General features: G+C 38.2%; 1 protein-coding gene across 2 annotated transcripts; it reads right to left on the reverse strand.

Moving 5' to 3' along the window:
- Window positions 1–634: 634 nt before the first annotated feature.
- Window positions 635–15,908, reverse strand: LOC141442819 (transmembrane protease serine 12-like). 2 transcript variants are annotated; one of them, XM_074107933.1, is made up of 11 exons: window positions 15,801–15,908; window positions 14,147–14,183; window positions 12,000–12,199; window positions 10,983–11,198; window positions 9,046–9,207; window positions 6,652–6,773; window positions 4,734–4,910; window positions 2,832–2,994; window positions 2,258–2,440; window positions 1,619–1,850; window positions 635–846 (listed from the first exon to the last, which is right to left on the reverse strand). In XM_074107933.1, the coding sequence occupies exons 1-11, from the start codon at window positions 15,880–15,882 to the stop codon at window positions 834–836; spliced, it is 1,587 nt and encodes a 528-aa protein (XP_073964034.1). In that variant the 5' UTR covers window positions 15,883–15,908; the 3' UTR covers window positions 635–833. The 2 variants fall into 2 exon arrangements, with proteins under 2 accessions (XP_073964034.1, XP_073964035.1); XM_074107934.1 differs by having other exon boundaries at window positions 14,147–14,180; window positions 15,801–15,897.
- Window positions 15,909–16,882: the final 974 nt, after the last annotated feature.

Below are 16,882 nucleotides of genomic sequence, written 5' to 3' on the forward strand. Positions count from 1 at the left end.
TTATCGAAGATAAATCGATGAATCTTTATTAAACTTGCCATTTCGTCACGTGATAAGAGATAAATAGATATTTGTTCGCGCGTTTTCAAAAATTCTTCCTGTGAGGGGGTGAAATAGGGGATGAAAGTTTATATGGAAGATCGTCATTGTCCAAGATAAATCTATGGTTCTTTATGAAACTTGGTATTTGGGCACGTGATAAGAGATAAATAGATATTTGTTAGCGCGTTTTTTTAAATTCTTCCTGTGAGGGGGTGAAATAGGGATGAAAATTTATATGGAAGATCATCATTGTCGAAGATAAATCGATGGTTCTTTATGAAAGTTGGCATTTGGGCACTTATTAACTAATAAATAGATATTTGTTCAAGCGTTTTTGAAAACCGGAACTGGGTCTTGGATGTTTAATATGTATTTAAGTTAGTATGTTCATCCGTTGCCTAGTATCTATAGTACAAGCTTTGCTTAGTTCAGGACTAGGTCAATTGGTGTCAAGTGTCCCATGATATTTATTTATTTATTTATTTATTTAATACCTCACTTGCCGCCCTTAAGACACAATATACTATTAGTTCATTGACGTGTCCAATATTTGTTGATAATCTAAGGGATCCGACAAAAAAAAAACTTTCTTTCCCTGGAAACTATCCAATTTAATAAAACCTATAATAACACCCAAACGCGGGTATAGCAAAAATTGAAAAGTTATAATTCACAATATAATCAAGCCTTTAGTTTCTGCCTTTAGCCGTGCACTGCTGTCGTAGTTAAAGCGTAGACGACCCCCCTCCACTCCGCTGGTCTCCGCTGTCAGTATAGCACCAGTATTACCGCTACCCTCCCCTCCTGGAACCAAAAATAGTTCTGGCTTATCCATACTAATTATTAGGTATAAATTGTAAAGTGTGTGTTTGTATGTTTGTCCGTCTTTTACGTCGAAACGGAGCGACGGCTCAACGTGATTTTTGGAATAGACATAGTTTATGGGCCAGAGAATGACATGGGCTACTTTGTACTCGGAAAAATGCAGTTCCCGAGGGAACAGCGTGCGATAATCGAATTCCACGCGGGCGAAGCCGCGGGCAAAAGCTAGTTTCGTATAAGATGCCAGAGCTAGCCATGCTCGCATGACGTCCCGTGAGGCAGGACTCTAGTAAGAGGGTTACTTTTGTCACCCTACGGGTACATTACCCTGAGGAGCAAATACTTATTCATCGTCCCAACCTATATACGTCCCACTGCTGAGCGCAGGCCTCCTCTCAGAACGAGAGGGCTTGGGCCGTAGTTCCCACGCGGCCCCAATGCGGATTGGGATCTTCACACACACCATTGAATTGCTTCGCAGGTTTGTGCAGGTTTCCTCACGATGTTTCCTTCGAATTTGGAAAAACTCATAGGAACAGCGTACTCCTACCTAAAACACCGGCAACGCACTTGTGACTCTTCTAGTGTTGCAGGTGTCCATGGGCGCCGGTAATCGCTTTCCATCAGGCGATCCGTTTGCTCGATTGCCCCCTATTCCATAAATAAGGTGCGATCTGGGGATTGAACCCACGATCCTCTGCCTGAGAGGCGATAGGTCAAACCACTAGGCCACCACGGCTTCATAAGTACTTACATTTTTCCTAATATTAACTTTATTTTGTCTCGCAACATTGACATCGGTTTTTCGTCGTGGTTTGAAGGGGGATCGCTCCTCGGGTCGGCGTCTAATGGTCGGGATACAACCGGTCCACCCCGCCCACTCTCCCTCGGCCGCTCAGTTGTGGTCGACACGCAGTGGGCCGCTTCAGGGTTGATGTCGCAGGAGACCGGGGACGACTGACGTCCATCAGGCCCCAAACCATTTTCTGGAACAGTAACATGACTCTTAAAGATTGACGACTGACTACGAAGCTCTGACTACTGAAGACTCTGTGGGTATATGAGAAACTCCTCCAACCCTCTCTTCACCGCAGTAAACTCCAGGGAGTTGAAGACGTGCAGCCGGGTTTTTGAACGGATGAGAATCCCTGGGTCCTCCTTTCCCAGTTATCCATAATGGATTTTTCCCGACTGCACTATGAAGCACCTCATATAAAATTAAAAAACTAAAATCAAGTAAACAAAAGCTAGGACCTAGTGTCTTTGGCCCTTAAGGCGACTCAACCGAAAATGGAGTCATTGCAAGGCAATCTAACATGTGGAGCATTCCTGAAAAACCAGTTAGACGGTTCAGTTCGCATAGACATCTTTCTTTCACCTGCAGCGAACCGACCTTTTATAAACGAAGCATGCTTCAAGACGTGCGTGAAGCTGGTGTATGTGTAAATGTTGCAGCGGTGGCCGTTGGTGGGCGCCGTGGACACCACCCCTCGCAGGTAGTAGCGTTGGATGCCTAGATCCGTGTCCGGGAACACCAGGCCGCCGCCGCTGTCACCCTTGCATAAGTTTACGTGACCTGTGAACAATGACGTTAGGGGGTTATATATAAATTACGTCACATATTTAGGGGGGAGGGATCATGCGGTTTGATTTAGGAACAAAATACAATTCGTTTAAAAAGGAGGGGGTAGGGGGGGCTATAAATGGTTGAAATTGGTGTGACTTTTTCAAAACGTTTCGACGTTTGATTCGCGAGCTGAATAAAAGTATTTTTTTAATGTATGAATGTAATCTTTCTTGTAACTAAAATCGATGACATGGTTCCTAAAAACAGATCTTCGTATGTCTTATTATAGTTTCAGACAGTGTTTCAGACTTTCCTATACTGACCGATGAATGTTACATCCTGTATACAACGCATTGAAGTCTTCTCCTGTTGGAGTCAGCACAAAATAAATAATACTTACTGTTCAGGTAGCCAGCGCAAATTTTGTCACTGGTTATATGAGACCTGAAGCTGATGGGCAGGTCCGAGATGCACTTCTGAATGTCTACATATGGTATCTCCGCTGTTTTCAGCACAGGAGAACCGGAGAGGCCGTCCTCTTCAGTCAACCCCCATCCCACCACCTGAAATTTATTCAAACAGGAGGTGGTACATAGGTCTTCGAAAGCGTATCCAGCAACGACCTAGTTTTCTGTCCCGAAATAAAGTAAAATTAAGACCCCCATACAAACGTAGTTTCGTTCTACTTTACAAGCAGCACAACAGATAAAAACCGGCCAAGAGCGTGTCGGACACGCCCAAAATAGGGTTCCGTAGCCATTACGAAAAAATTAAGTAAAATTTTTCTAAGGATTTCGTATTTTATATACGGAATCTTCCAAGTTTATAGGTATATTTTATACCTTAGGCTGGTATTTACTCTTAAACTACTAATAATTCTTAAACAAATATAGTTAAAGTTTTCCTTGAAACTTTGATATACTTACTACCATACTGAATTTTTTTAAGTTTAGATTTTAGAGGGGGGGGGGGGGAACGCTCGATTTTCATGAAAATTTGCACTTTAAAGTTGAATATTTCGCAAACAAATCACTGAATCGAAAAATCGTCTTAGCAAACCCCTAAGGTTTTAAAAGACCTATAAAACGATACCCCACACTACAGGGTTGGATGAGAAAAAAAAATCAACCCTGCTTTACGTCTATGGGGTACCCTAAAAAAATTATTGTACCATTTTGTCGGCATAGTTATATTATATATCCGTGCAAAATTACAGCTTACTAGCATTGGTAGTCCTTGAGCAAAGCCGCGGACGGACGGACAGACAGACAGACATGGCGAAACTATAAGCGTTCCGTTTTTGCCATTTTGGCAACTTTACTACAATGGGAGCAGCCATTATAATTAAGTTTGGTTAAAATAAAATGTAACGGAAAAGAACAATAACGAATTTCCATTTCTCATACTAAACTTAAAATTAGTGTGATTTTATTTTGTTACATTGAATTATGAACGAAAACTAATTATAAGCATCAAAATAGCTGCTCCCATTATAGTCGCAAAGTTTTATTTTGTTTCAGTGTGTTGTTTGTAAATTAGAACGAAACTACTTTTGTATTAAAATGCGGCGAGCGTACCTACTGGCGACTCTTAAGGTTACATTGCACGCCAGCTACGATTAAAATATATGGGCAGCCAGCAGTTGCAGCAACGTTGCAATTAGAATGCAGTCCGTCATACTGGCCCTTATACTCGTACCCATACATCACTATTAACAGGAGGAGTAGAAATGCCATGCGAGCTTAAGCTTTTGCTTAGGGCTCTGCTAATATTTATGATACGGCCGTTTAAAGCGTATATTTTCACACACGTAAAATTTTGTACTGTAAGAAATCAACCCCCTGACCTCACCCTCCCCCCTGACCGCCCTGACAGTCTCCTGTCCGCAGCGCCATGTAAGAAATCAAACACGGGATCCGCCATAATGCTTTATTGTTAATCTCATCCGTCTCTTTCCTACACACTACGTTACTCCTATAACAGACTAATCTTTCCATTCATTCATCGCTCAAGCTCACTGTGCATACCTCTCTGTTTTACATCAATTAAACTCACGCATTCTGTCTCTTTCGCACCCATACGTTCCTATTAATTGCACCTTACAGTACGGACCCTCGGTGCGCGATTCCGACTCGCACTTGGCCATTTTTTATTAATATCTATTAAAAATCGATGTTCTTATGCCTGGTGAATGATCACAGAATCTGGCAAAACTTACCCAAATCAAATTTAGGTCCTATATGCTGCCACTGCTAATTTAGCTTCGGACCTCGGAAATTAAATTTAAAATTATATATCTCACCTTTCCCATATTTGAACTTATTAGCTGTCTGTTGTCAAAGTCTACGTCAAAGTTGATACAGACGGGCCGTATGTAAGTGACGTAGACGACCGGTGTTGACATGATGACCAACGCGATGTCATCCTGGAAGTTTGTTTGCTCCCCCATGAAACGAACTGGGATTCTAATGTCACTGACCTGATAAACAAGATTAATTTAAAATTATGTCCATGCACACAGACAGAGCGCAAAAGCTTAATTGTATAGTTTTTTTATTTATTTAAATAAATATCAAATATCATGGGACACTTGACACCAATTGACCTAGTCCCAAACTAAGCAAAGCTTGTACTATGGATACTAGGCAACGGATAAACATACTTATATAGATAAATACATACTTAAATACATATTAAACATCCAAGACCCGAGAACAAACATTCGTATTATTCATACAAATATCTGCCCCGGCCGGGATTCGAACCCGGCACCTTAAGCTTCGTAGTCAGGTTCTCTAACCACTCAGCCATCCGGTCATCAAACCGTATTTATTACTAGCCCGTCCGCGCAGAATTCAGTTTTCACTATCCTGCTGGAACTATTAAATTTTCCGGGATAAAACTATCCTATGTCCTTTCCCGGGACTCAAACTATCTGAATACCGCATTTCATCTAAATCGGTTCAGCGGCTTAGACGTGATGAAGTAACAAACAAACAAACAGACTTACAAACTTTCGCATTTATTATATTAGCGGGATGGAACGCGTGTGAGCTAACTTTGGGGGCGGCAGACGTGAACTTGCCTTCGAAATCCAAAAGCTTAATGTTTACTTGACCTGAAATGTATATTTCAGAACTAAATTATTGTTATTATTATTTTAAAATTTATGACGGTGGAAGCATTCTACACTTCCACTGAACGTACATAGATATAGTTTAGATATAGTTAGTGTTTAGTATTGTAACTAAGGGACCCCATACATCCCTGTATTTCTTTTATTATTATTTTTTGTATTTTTTTTTTCTTTAATTGTATAATATAGTTTTTAAGTATTTTATTTGTAATTATATTTTTATGAAAAAATGACTTTCTGCCAAGTTTCTTGCGGCGCATTCTTCTTGGCAATGATGGTCTTTCCGAAAGCGCTGGTAGTTTAAAAAAATGACGTGTAAAAGTGCCCATTGCGGCCTATTTACTGAATAAATCATTTGAATTTGCCAGTTCAAATATTCAATAGATTTTTTATAATTTTCATAAATTATATTTTTGAAAATTTTTTTTGTAACCCATATGGGTTTTCTTCAGAAACATATTTTATTCTTATCCCGTTAACAAATCGGTGAAGGTCGATCTTACTTCGGATCATCTACAACAAATACTCTTTGCTCTACACTATATTTTGCTATTCTGAGTGCGTTTTTAACCGACTTCAAAAAAGGAGGAGGTTATCAATTCGGTTGTATTTTTTTTATGTTTGTTACTTCAGAAATCCGTCATTTATGAACCGATTTCAAAATATACCCATATTTTTGCTTTCGTCTAGGAATGTCTTCAATTAGGTCCCATAAGCACCAAATTAGGATCTGACGATTGGATCTTAAGGAAATCGAGGGAACTCTTCAAATGTTGTAGGGACACCTATAGTAAATTGAATATATTTAGTAGTAACTAAAATGGCAATACGTTTCCAAACAAGTACTGACTAAGCTTCTGAATTTGTTCTAAAGTTTCTGTATAGGTATCATTTTATTGTAACAAATGATTCAGTATTTCTAAATTTTCCATTTCCATTGCATTTCTTTTTGCGTTTAATATCCAATTATAGATAAAAAGATCATAGGACAATATTATTAAATGTCAGAGCATGTCCATGCTAAGCAAACTCTCAAAACAGCTCCCCCTTTCCGAGCTCTTATCAATGTTTTGCAGAAACTCACGTCAGACTTGTGCACACCACGATCACTGGGGTCGCTCCAGGGTCTGTAGAGCTTGCCCAGAGCCACAGCGTAGTTTTGGACCGACTGGAGACCCGACCCGTCAACCCAGAAGCAATGTGCCGCTGCAAAGAGATGTCATCAGAGGGTTAAACAGATCTAGCGAAAAATTGTTTTTTAATCGTATTTAAATCGTAGGTACTAGCGGACCCGGTAGACGTTGTCCTGCCCGAAAAAACACTACATTAAAATTATGATAACATACCAAACAACTGCGCCATCTAGCGGGTCCAATTTATTTGAATACGTTCTTTAATTTGAGGGTAGAGTTTACTCAGTTTACCGTATCGACGGGATAACCATTAAATGTTTGACAGTACGAAACCCATGAACATTTTGTATGGGAAAATGTTTTTTCTTTTATTTTTTCGTGAATTTTCCAATGTTTTTAATATTTATTATCCTATTCCTGATAAAGGTAATCCAAAAACACAAAAATCATAAAAATTGGTCCAGCTGTTCTTGAGTTATCATAGTTGAGTTGAGTTCGGTCTGGTAGTCGCAATTGAAATTTTCGGGATTTTACAAAATTCCCATGGAAATTTTAAAAATGTATATTGTGGTCTTCATTGAGGTTGTGTTGTGAACAACTACAAAATTCAAGACTAAACCCAGTGCTGAAATTTCAAGTTTTTTTCCTATCCCGTGGGAATATCGGGATAAAAAGTATCCTTTTATTTATTTAGGAGTTATCCAGACGTCCAGCTACCTACATACTAAATTTCATAACTCTATGCGGTTATTATTTCGAGATTTTATCTAAATTGTACCTTTTTTTTTTTGTAAAATTTTAAACCTAAAATTGCTAAAAGTGGCTCCGAAGCGGTAAAATTTTGTGTGCTCTGCCTACCCATTTGGGAATATAGGCGTGATGTTTGTGTGTGTATATCCCTATCCCGTGGGAATATTGGGATAAAAAGTAGCCTATATGTTATTCCAGAGTTCCAACTAGCTACATACCAAATTTCATGGCTCTAAGCCCAGCTATTGTTATTTCGAGATTTAATCCCTAAGTATCCCGTGGGTATATCGGGTCTAAAATTCACCTATAAGTTATTTCAGACGTCCAGCTACCTACATACCAAATTTCATGACTCTAAGCCTAGCGGTTATTATTTCAAAATTTTATCCCTATCCCGTGGGAATATCAGAATAAATAAAAAGTAGCCTATGTGTTATTCCAGTGGTCCATCTACCTACTTACAAACCAAATTTCATGGCTCTAAGCCCAGCGGTTGTTATTTCGAGATTTTATCTCTAGGTAAGTATCCCGTGGGAATATCGGGTCAAAAAGTCGCCTATGTGTTATTCCAGACGTCCAGCTACCTACATACTAAATTTCATGACTCTAAGCCCGGTGCTTATTATTTCAAGATTTTTATCCCTATCCCGTGAGAATATCGAGATAAAAAGTAACCTATGTGTTATTCCAGAGGTCCAGCTACCCACAAACCAAATTTCGTGGCTCAAAGTCCAGCGGTTGTTATTTTGAGATTTTATCCCTATCCCGTGGGAATATCGGGATAAAAAATAGCCTATGTCCGTCTCCTGGTTCTAAGCTACCTCCCGTTCAATTTTCAGAGGCGGAAAATTCTGATTATCGAGTATTTTCAATATAAACTTGAATAAATTACTAAGTATATATAAGTGCGTTGCGAAGTAAACATGTCAAAGTCATCCCATCAAAGTGGCGTTAGTGTCACGTCATCACGTGCTACAGGTGTCACAGGTTTGCATTTCGTTCTCCATTGTGACCTCTTAAGGGCCCCACACACGGTACGATTCATCGATTTTCATCAGATCGATCGTACAGACGAATCGTACCGTAAGTATATGGGGCCCTTTAGATCTAATTTCTTTGATTATGAGACAGAGACATCATAGTTATTTGGGCAAATAAGATTTAGGAGAAATATCTACTAGAGATACCGATACGTAGAATAGCTGTGAAAGTACGTTTGTGATAATATTAAGCATGGGAATATACGTCAGATTTTTTGATAAAGTACGACAGTCTTTTTCATCTAGTATATATATAATATAGGTTTTGTCGGATAAGTTCGTATTTATCATGCTGTCTCAATTAACTTCAGTAAGCTAGTTGAGAAAGCAAGATAAATACGTTTTTTTTCGACAAAATACGACGGAAAAACATTCACTATTGGTTGTTGACTATATTTATTGTTAGGTATGTGACGCATTATAATATCATAATTATAATTATTGAAATTATTGATGAAAGGTTGAATTGTTCGAAAATTGTTAATTTATGTTCTGTGAGATGAAGAGATATGATGAGTATATAGAAATAAACGTTTAAGGTAAAACGATCCTTGCCAGTTATGACGACCGTCGTGGAGACCAGAGAACCGCCGCAGATCTGCATGTACGGAGTGAAGGCCTTGAGGTAGATGCCGGCGTGCCAGGGCAGCTCGCCCCGCTTGGCGCTGACGCCGTTGATGATCAGCTGCTCGCCTTTGGGTGTCGGTGTACCGCATTCTAAATTTAACAGTTGTAATTAGTCTTGAAAGACTCGAGAACACGGTGCTGAGTTCTACAACACGCATTGTCGATGTAGGTGTAAATTTATACTGCCAAGTTGAAGTTGGATTGGACCGGCTGCGTCAGCCGAATGCGTCCACTGCGGACTTACTGCAGAGGGCTAAAAACGCTACAGAGTGGGTACCACAGGACGGATGGCGACGGCGGGGTAGGGCCTGACGGAAATAATAATGACGGGACGACCTGGATTTATTTATCGATGATTGGCTTCAGACTGCTTTGGATCAGGAGGAATATATTTGTCCAGCAGTCTACTCTTTCCGACTTTTAAATTCACTTTTCTTTGATCCCTAAATAAATGCTCCTCTCATTCATTCAAAGGTTGACTGGTCCTAAAGGGATAAGTTGGCCTTTGTATATTAACTCAACATTTGAAGTAAATAATGTTTGCTTCTTTATACTTGTATGTACATTAAAAAGTTTACCTACAACCTACAAATACAAAACTACTGTGACTGACTGCCAATGTACATAGGGCCCTGTAATAGAAGCAAAAAATTAAGCCACAGCTTCCACTCTTTACCTTGAGCTAATTTAGTTCTACAACTTTTGAAAACAACTTGTATTATGATTTTTATTATAGTTTAAAGTTTAATTGGACAAGCAATGTAGGTATTCCAAAATCCGGCATTTTACGTGACAGGCGATGTCATTTAGGCTTTTGGATGCCGTACATTGAAAATACCATTTAATTTGTTTGGAATAAAAATAATGATAAAATTACCTAATTTTTGAAAGTTGCAGAACTAAAGTAGTTACATTTGAGTAGCAGAACCTGTTTTAATTTTTTGCTCCTGTTACAGGGCCCACCCGGTATAACACAAACCAAAGCCAAACTAGTGCATTTAGAAGGGATTTTTTATATCGAAAATACAAACTGAAATATAGATGCATAGAAAAACCAGAAAAATAAGACCAGTGCTGGGAATCGAACCCAGGTCCTCGGCATTCCGTGCCACGTGCTATACCACTACACCACCACTGGACAGTGATACAGATACGAATTTCTCCTATGCACCACATATCTCAGCTTGTTTGTTTTCTTATTTAGTCACTTAAGCAGCGACACTAGCGACATCTATGCTGTAGTCCTCATCGAGAAACTTACAGCACCCCATTGGAACTAACCGCTCACCCAGATAAGAGATGTCGTTATTAAGCAATCAAATTAAGATTAGTTTTTTTGTATTTTTTATTTCAATTCCAAATTTATTGTTACTTTCAACAAAAAAAAAACAAAAAAACAACGTAAAAGTAACAAAAACTTTGGAATTGAAATAAACATTACAAAAAGATTCCAAAAAAAACAATCTTAATGGGATTTTTTATGTTTACAAAGGATAGTGATTTTTTGTTATCATGCCACATGGGTGAAGCAAAACCCCCGGGCAAAAGCTAGTGAAAATATTTACAAATAAAAACTTTAGAGCAAGATCACCTGAGTAGAAATTTGGAATGGTTAATTATAATTAACAAAATTTCGCAATTCGCAAGAAATTGCTTAATTTATTTTTTTGTTTTGTCATAACTTGTAATTGTGTACTATATAACTGTTTTTGCCAATAGCAAATAAATTATTCTTATTCTTATTCAATTCTACTGCCATCTAGCGTTTTGTTATAACATTATTTGCCCCCCCTTTCTTGAATTTACAATTCCTCTGACCTCCATCTTGAATGACCAATTTAACCGTTCGACACTTCTAATGGTACCTGGCTGACATACGGCGATGTGGTCCCAAGAGCCATCGACGCAGCGCATGTTCAGAAGAACGCCGCTGTAGTAGTAGATGGGACGTTTGCATTCCGGCACCACGACTGTGCCGGAAGGTTCATACTCGTTGCACAACCGACGGCCGCTTAGCTGATGATCACCAGTTACTTTACAGTAATAAGTGACGCTTGTGTGTGGTGTCAGCTTGCAGAATTCTAGAAATAAGTAAAGCATAAGTAAGCCAAAAGCACTACAATAATACGTAACTACAAAGGTAAGGTGCCCCTGACTTTTTTCAGGACAAATGATGAAACTTGGCTAAAAATAATCGCATTTTAATCGGTAGTTATTTATCGTCTATGTTGGAGCTGGTTGAGCTAGCACGTGATGATGGCAAGAGGCCGACGGCATGACGCTTGTTTGTTGGCAAATGGAACAACCGCTTATTTGGAATGCTACAGAACATACTAGTAAACTAGTGTTTTCCTGCGGCTTCGTACGCGTAAATCATTAGATACAGCAGTTGAATTGAAATTCTGGGATTTTACAAACGTTGCATTATAAACAACAGGGCTAAATTTCGTTACTCCTACATCCCGCCCGTGGGAATATCGAGATAAAAAGTAGTGTATGTATTTTATTCCAGATGTAGCTATCGACATTCCCAAATTCCCGTGAGAACTCCCAAAAATTTACATCGTAGTTTTCATTGACGTTGCATATATACAAAATTTGACGACTCTAACTAAGCCCAACGGTTGTTATTTCGAGATTTTATCCCTATCCTGTGGGAATGTTGGGATAAAAAGCAGCCTACGTGTTATTACAGAAGTCCAGCTACCTACATACCAAATTTCATGACTCTTAGCCCAGCAGTTATTTTTCCAGTCCGTCCAGCTGGTTTAGCGTGAAAAAGTAACAAACATACACACACACATACAAACTTTTGCATTTATAATATTAAGTAGGATGATAATCCGAGAGCGCATCATATACTCGGTCCAGTCTTAACTTACGGGTGCACTGCGGCAGGGGTTGCGACCACGTGTTGTTGGAACATGCCGTGATCGTCGTTCCCAGCACCCTGTACCCGGGGTTGCAGGTTAGACTCAAGACCACCGTGTCGTAGGACTGCCCCGGGGTGGCGTCAGGCTTGTTGAAGACCGTGTAGATGCCATTCTTGGGGTACTCGGGCAACACGCAGCCTAATGCTGGCCTGAGGATGACATATAACTTTACTATCCAGATCATCATCATGAGTCTATTACAGAATGTACAAGCAGTGTCATGGTATAATGCAAGCTTTCGTGGCTATGTAATACGGCACAAAATGTTTGTCTGCAGGGTAGCTAATAACTGAGATGTCTGTTGTGTTTTATTATTTTTATTTACTGATTTGTACAATATACTAACTTATATAGGTAAGTTATTTATTGAATCAGGCGTTACTTTGCGGAGGTCCATATCAATGAACTAAAATAATTTCCTTGCTCACCCGCGACCTTACGATAGCTAAGCTTATGCAAAATATGCAAATAATTAATAATTATTTATTTAATTATTTTTTTAATAATTAATAATTATTATTATTATTATTTTTTATTATTAATTATTATTAATGAGCAGGTAAATTTAGTTTCATCTCCCTTGCTACGGCTTGGATCTAATTTCAGCAATGGTAGTTAATAAAACATGCCTTGACAGTAAATAAATAAAATCAAGGTAGTTTTGAAGGACGGTTTCAAAAAATTATTAATAATTTGTGGTAGTTTTTGTTTTGTTTCATAAAACGTATGTGGGTACTTGGGGAGTTACAGTGACAAGTTAAAACGGTGGTTTGGATCGTTAGTCTAACAACTGGTAGCATGGTGTACGGTTGTGTCACTCTGAAGATGAGCTCTGGTTGAGTTTGAAACGCGTCAGTGTAGTGTGGTGGTGGTGATAGATGGGTTTGTGTGATTTGTGTGTGTTCTTACAGTGTGGAGGTGGAGGAACTGCATGAACACGCATATTTTGCATAAGCTTAGCTATCGTAAGGTCGCGGGTGAGCAAGGAAATTATTTTAGTTCATAGGTAAGTTATTGTTGCTAACCGAAGTTGGATCTTTTCTTGTGAACAAGTAAGTCGTAAATGTCTTTAACACGTCTTCCTTTAAAGTAAAGAAGTATTAAGTATTAATAATAGGGGAAACTGTTATACCGCAGACGTTATTACAAGCTTTTATTTAGTTTCACCTGTCCCGTTGTCTGTCTGTCTGTAATCAAATCTTGCAAGTTAAATTTGACCAGCTTCCAGTAGTCAGATTGACTTGAAATTTGGAATACTTATCTATGTAAATCGCGTGACAATACAATAATCTGGTAGTAACATCCTGGTAGTCCAGCCAGGGTCGTCTCCGCAGGACGGCACTCTTCGACGGTCAAATAGCATCGACTTGGTACGCAAATGTAGTTTGGGTGACAATGCACGTACAGTCAACAAAAGGTACAGTCAGCAAAAAAAGCTTGTATTAAAAATATTTTTTTTATGGTTAGGTCATTTTAACTCAAAGAGTCCTGAATATTTAAATACTCCCGCATTCTTTCATATTGTCCTAATGCGTTGAAGCGTTTTAAAGAAATATCTTAAAGTTTAGGACCAAAGAGCTAGCAGCTTCCTAGAACAAAGAATTAGCTTGGCTATTCAAAGACGGACCACTGCCAGCATCTCAGCGTCATTGACTAAGGGGCTACTTTAAATAATTAGTTTTTCATTTTTATTTTATGTAGGAATTTTATGTTTAGGATATTTTTATGTAAATAGTTTTGATTTCATTGTTGTTTATATACTTGTATTTGTAGGTTGTATCTAGGTACTTTTATCAATGACAAATAAGATGCACATTTTTGTTGTTTTAAATGCATATATTATTAACTGAGCTTGGCTGATCTTTGACCATCGTCAAGGTTGATTTAAATAACACAATGTCATTTGTGAAACCGGTCTTTATTCAATTAAGGTTCACAAGAGAAATTGTACCATTACTGACGCTATGGCCGGCTCTAAAATAACATCGGTTGAGAATAGTAATAACTGTAATAAAAATATACCGAACGAGATAAATATAATCAGGGGTCACGACATGACATGTTGTGTCTTAGCAACGTGGCATATAGGTACTTACCCGTCTTGCGCTGAAACTGCACTTAGTCCGTAAGCTACTGGAAAGATAAGAAATGTTTATCAAATTAATATATTTAGGTAATAAAAATCACGAGACACTTCATAACAATTGATTTACTCCCAGAGCAAGCAAAGCTTGTGTTATGGGTACCTACTAGTCAACGGATAAACATACTTAAATAGAAAAAAACATACTTAAATACTTACATAAACATCCAAGACTCGAGAAACAAAGTTACGTTTGTAATTTTTTTTGCATGCAAATGTCTGCCCCGACCGGGGATCGAACCCGGGAACTCGAGCTTCGTAGTCAAGTTCTCTAACTTACTAGGCTATCTGATCGTCAAAAAATTACCTATACTATAATTACCTACACTTTTATAAAAACCTGCCAAGTGTGTGTCGGACAACGTCAGTGCAGCGTTCCGTATTATTCATATGCGATAAATATTAAATTTAGATCGACTAATAAAAATGAAAAAGTTCATTCAACACATGAGCGTTTTCAAAAAAAAGTGTATTTACCCTTTCTTTTTTTTGTTTTTTTTTTATGTAAATATGGTTTTTCCTACACAGAATCAAGAGCGCCATCGATTCCTATAGTTTAATAAAATATACCCAAAAAAATGTCAGGGTACACTTTTATTTTAAAAACGTCCACGTGTACACGTGATATACAAAATTATATAAAATACTATATAATATAAAATTTTACTTAAGATTACTTTTTGGAGTCTTTTTGTATTTTTTATTTCAACTCCAAATTTTTGTTACTTTTACGGTCATCCCATGAAATCTATATATTTCACACGAAAACATAAGCTGAAACATGGATGCACAGAACCAAATAAAATAGACCAGCGCTGGGAATCGAACCCAGGTCCTCAGCAATCCGTGCTGCGTGCTATTCCCTACACCACCACTGGACAGGGATCTAGACACGAATTTCTCCTATGCAAAAACGAAAACTCTCTTGCTTGCTTGCTTAAAAAAGCAAGTTGAAATGTTGGTGCATAGGAGAAATTCATGTCTAGACCCCTGTCCAGTGGTGGTGTAGGGGAATAGCATGCAGCACGGAGCAAAGCCACGGACGGACAGACATACAGACAGATAGACCGACATGGCGAAACTATAAGGGTTCCGTTTTTGCCATTTTCTAATAATTTGCAAATGGGTCCTAAAATTGGTTTTCGGAACTTATCTAACTGAGGATGAACACCGCATTTAATCCCGTCGTTTAGTTTAAAAGACCTATGCGTATAGTCGGCGTGAAATTACTTAATTCTAGATGACATAGTATGTAAAGATAAAACAGGTTAAACATTCTCCTGATTACATTGAAGGTTAAAAACAACACAAATAATTAACATGCTCGTGTAGGTGTAAAGTATCCTTCTCTTAAAGATGCTATTTTTTCAGGCAATTTTATTTGGCGTAAAGCTCAAAACATTATGATAGAACTCACACTAAAGATTAACACAGTAAGTAGGATTACACTTGTAACTTTTACATAATAATTCTTACTGCAACACCAATTTCATTGCATTTCAATGCAAAACAAAGATATTTGTATTTGTGCTTAATAAAATATAAAATAATGACTACCTATCCGCATAATTACCATGACTAATCTTAAAATTCCAATCACAACTTACCAGCGAGGAAAAATAAACAATAAATATGGTTCATAATCACAAGACACGTTCGGCCGGTGCCGCTCGCGTCGGAGTTGTTCATTCAACTAAAATGGTCATTCGTTTGATGTCAAAGACTACAGTATATATATATATATATATATTTGATGTGGTTTGATTAACAAATTTATTAATAGCGACGAATGAGGGCTATCGTTTTTTGTCTCACTAGATGGCGCACTGTTGCGTGAGGTTTTTAAGTCTGGCTTTCAAAGTCTGTTACTACGGGCGTGAAAACAATGTATAGATTAAACTCATATTTAATACATCTTAAAACCGTAGGTACCGTAAAAATATCGAGCATGCCACAGTGTTGCATAGTCCCCGTTTTGTTCGGAAAAAAGGGAGGACAAAGGTTTCCGAAAGACAAAACTGACTCAAAACACAGACATTCATTGCTCCGGAACGCCTATTTGCTATAATTCATTTCAGGTATTGCAAAATATCCACACAATTATTCTAATTATAAATAAACCCGCATAGCTCACCCAAAAACTATGAGATTTGACATTTCGGAGACCTCACGCTACACTGGCGCCCCTAGCGGCGAATTCATACGCGATAGCCCTCATTGAATGCGCTATTAAAATAATACTTAATATACGACTTGATATATGTATAAATTAAGTTATAAGAGAAGTCATTGGGCAAAAAGTAGTGGTAGTTGTTAAGATGCCAACTTTAGCAAGTCTATCCCAATAAAAGGTTAAATATTTTAATAATTTTACATGTAACGTTGGGGATTAGTAACTTACAGTGTGATGCGTGTTGGTGCTACCATCGAGCATAGTCGGATAGGGTGAAGTCACGTCTATCAGCATCGAATCACATTTTGTAATACAAAAACAATATTGTATGTAGATGCGTACGCATCAATTCACCCTTCCGCATCGAAAGTTTAACCTCTTCACCGCCAGTACATCAAGTCGTGACAGCCAATGGAATGCCTCACACGCCTCGGTCATCTATGTTGGCGACCGATCGTTAAATCCATCAGATCACGAAATTCCTAGGCATATCGTGAAATGGCGCCATTTCATGAT

This window comes from Choristoneura fumiferana, chromosome 26 (genome assembly GCF_025370935.1).
Source record: "Choristoneura fumiferana chromosome 26, NRCan_CFum_1, whole genome shotgun sequence".
In the NCBI taxonomy this organism is placed as follows: domain Eukaryota; kingdom Metazoa; phylum Arthropoda; class Insecta; order Lepidoptera; family Tortricidae; genus Choristoneura; species Choristoneura fumiferana.

What these genes read in the sequence shown, in the direction of transcription:
- LOC141442819 (XM_074107933.1), bottom strand. Translation starts at nt 15,882, where the DNA reads ATGAACAACTCCGACGCGAGCGGCACCGGCCGAACGTGTCTTGTGATT. An exon ending in GCAGTTTCAGCGCAAGACGG is followed by an intron (nt 12,200 to 14,146) that starts GTAAGTACCTAT and finishes TGTCATCCTCAG; the next exon opens with GCCAGCATTAGGCTGCGTGT. An exon ending in GTGGTGTGCACAAGTCTGAC is followed by an intron (nt 4,911 to 6,651) that starts GTGAGTTTCTGC and finishes CTTGTTTATCAG; the next exon opens with GTCAGTGACATTAGAATCCC.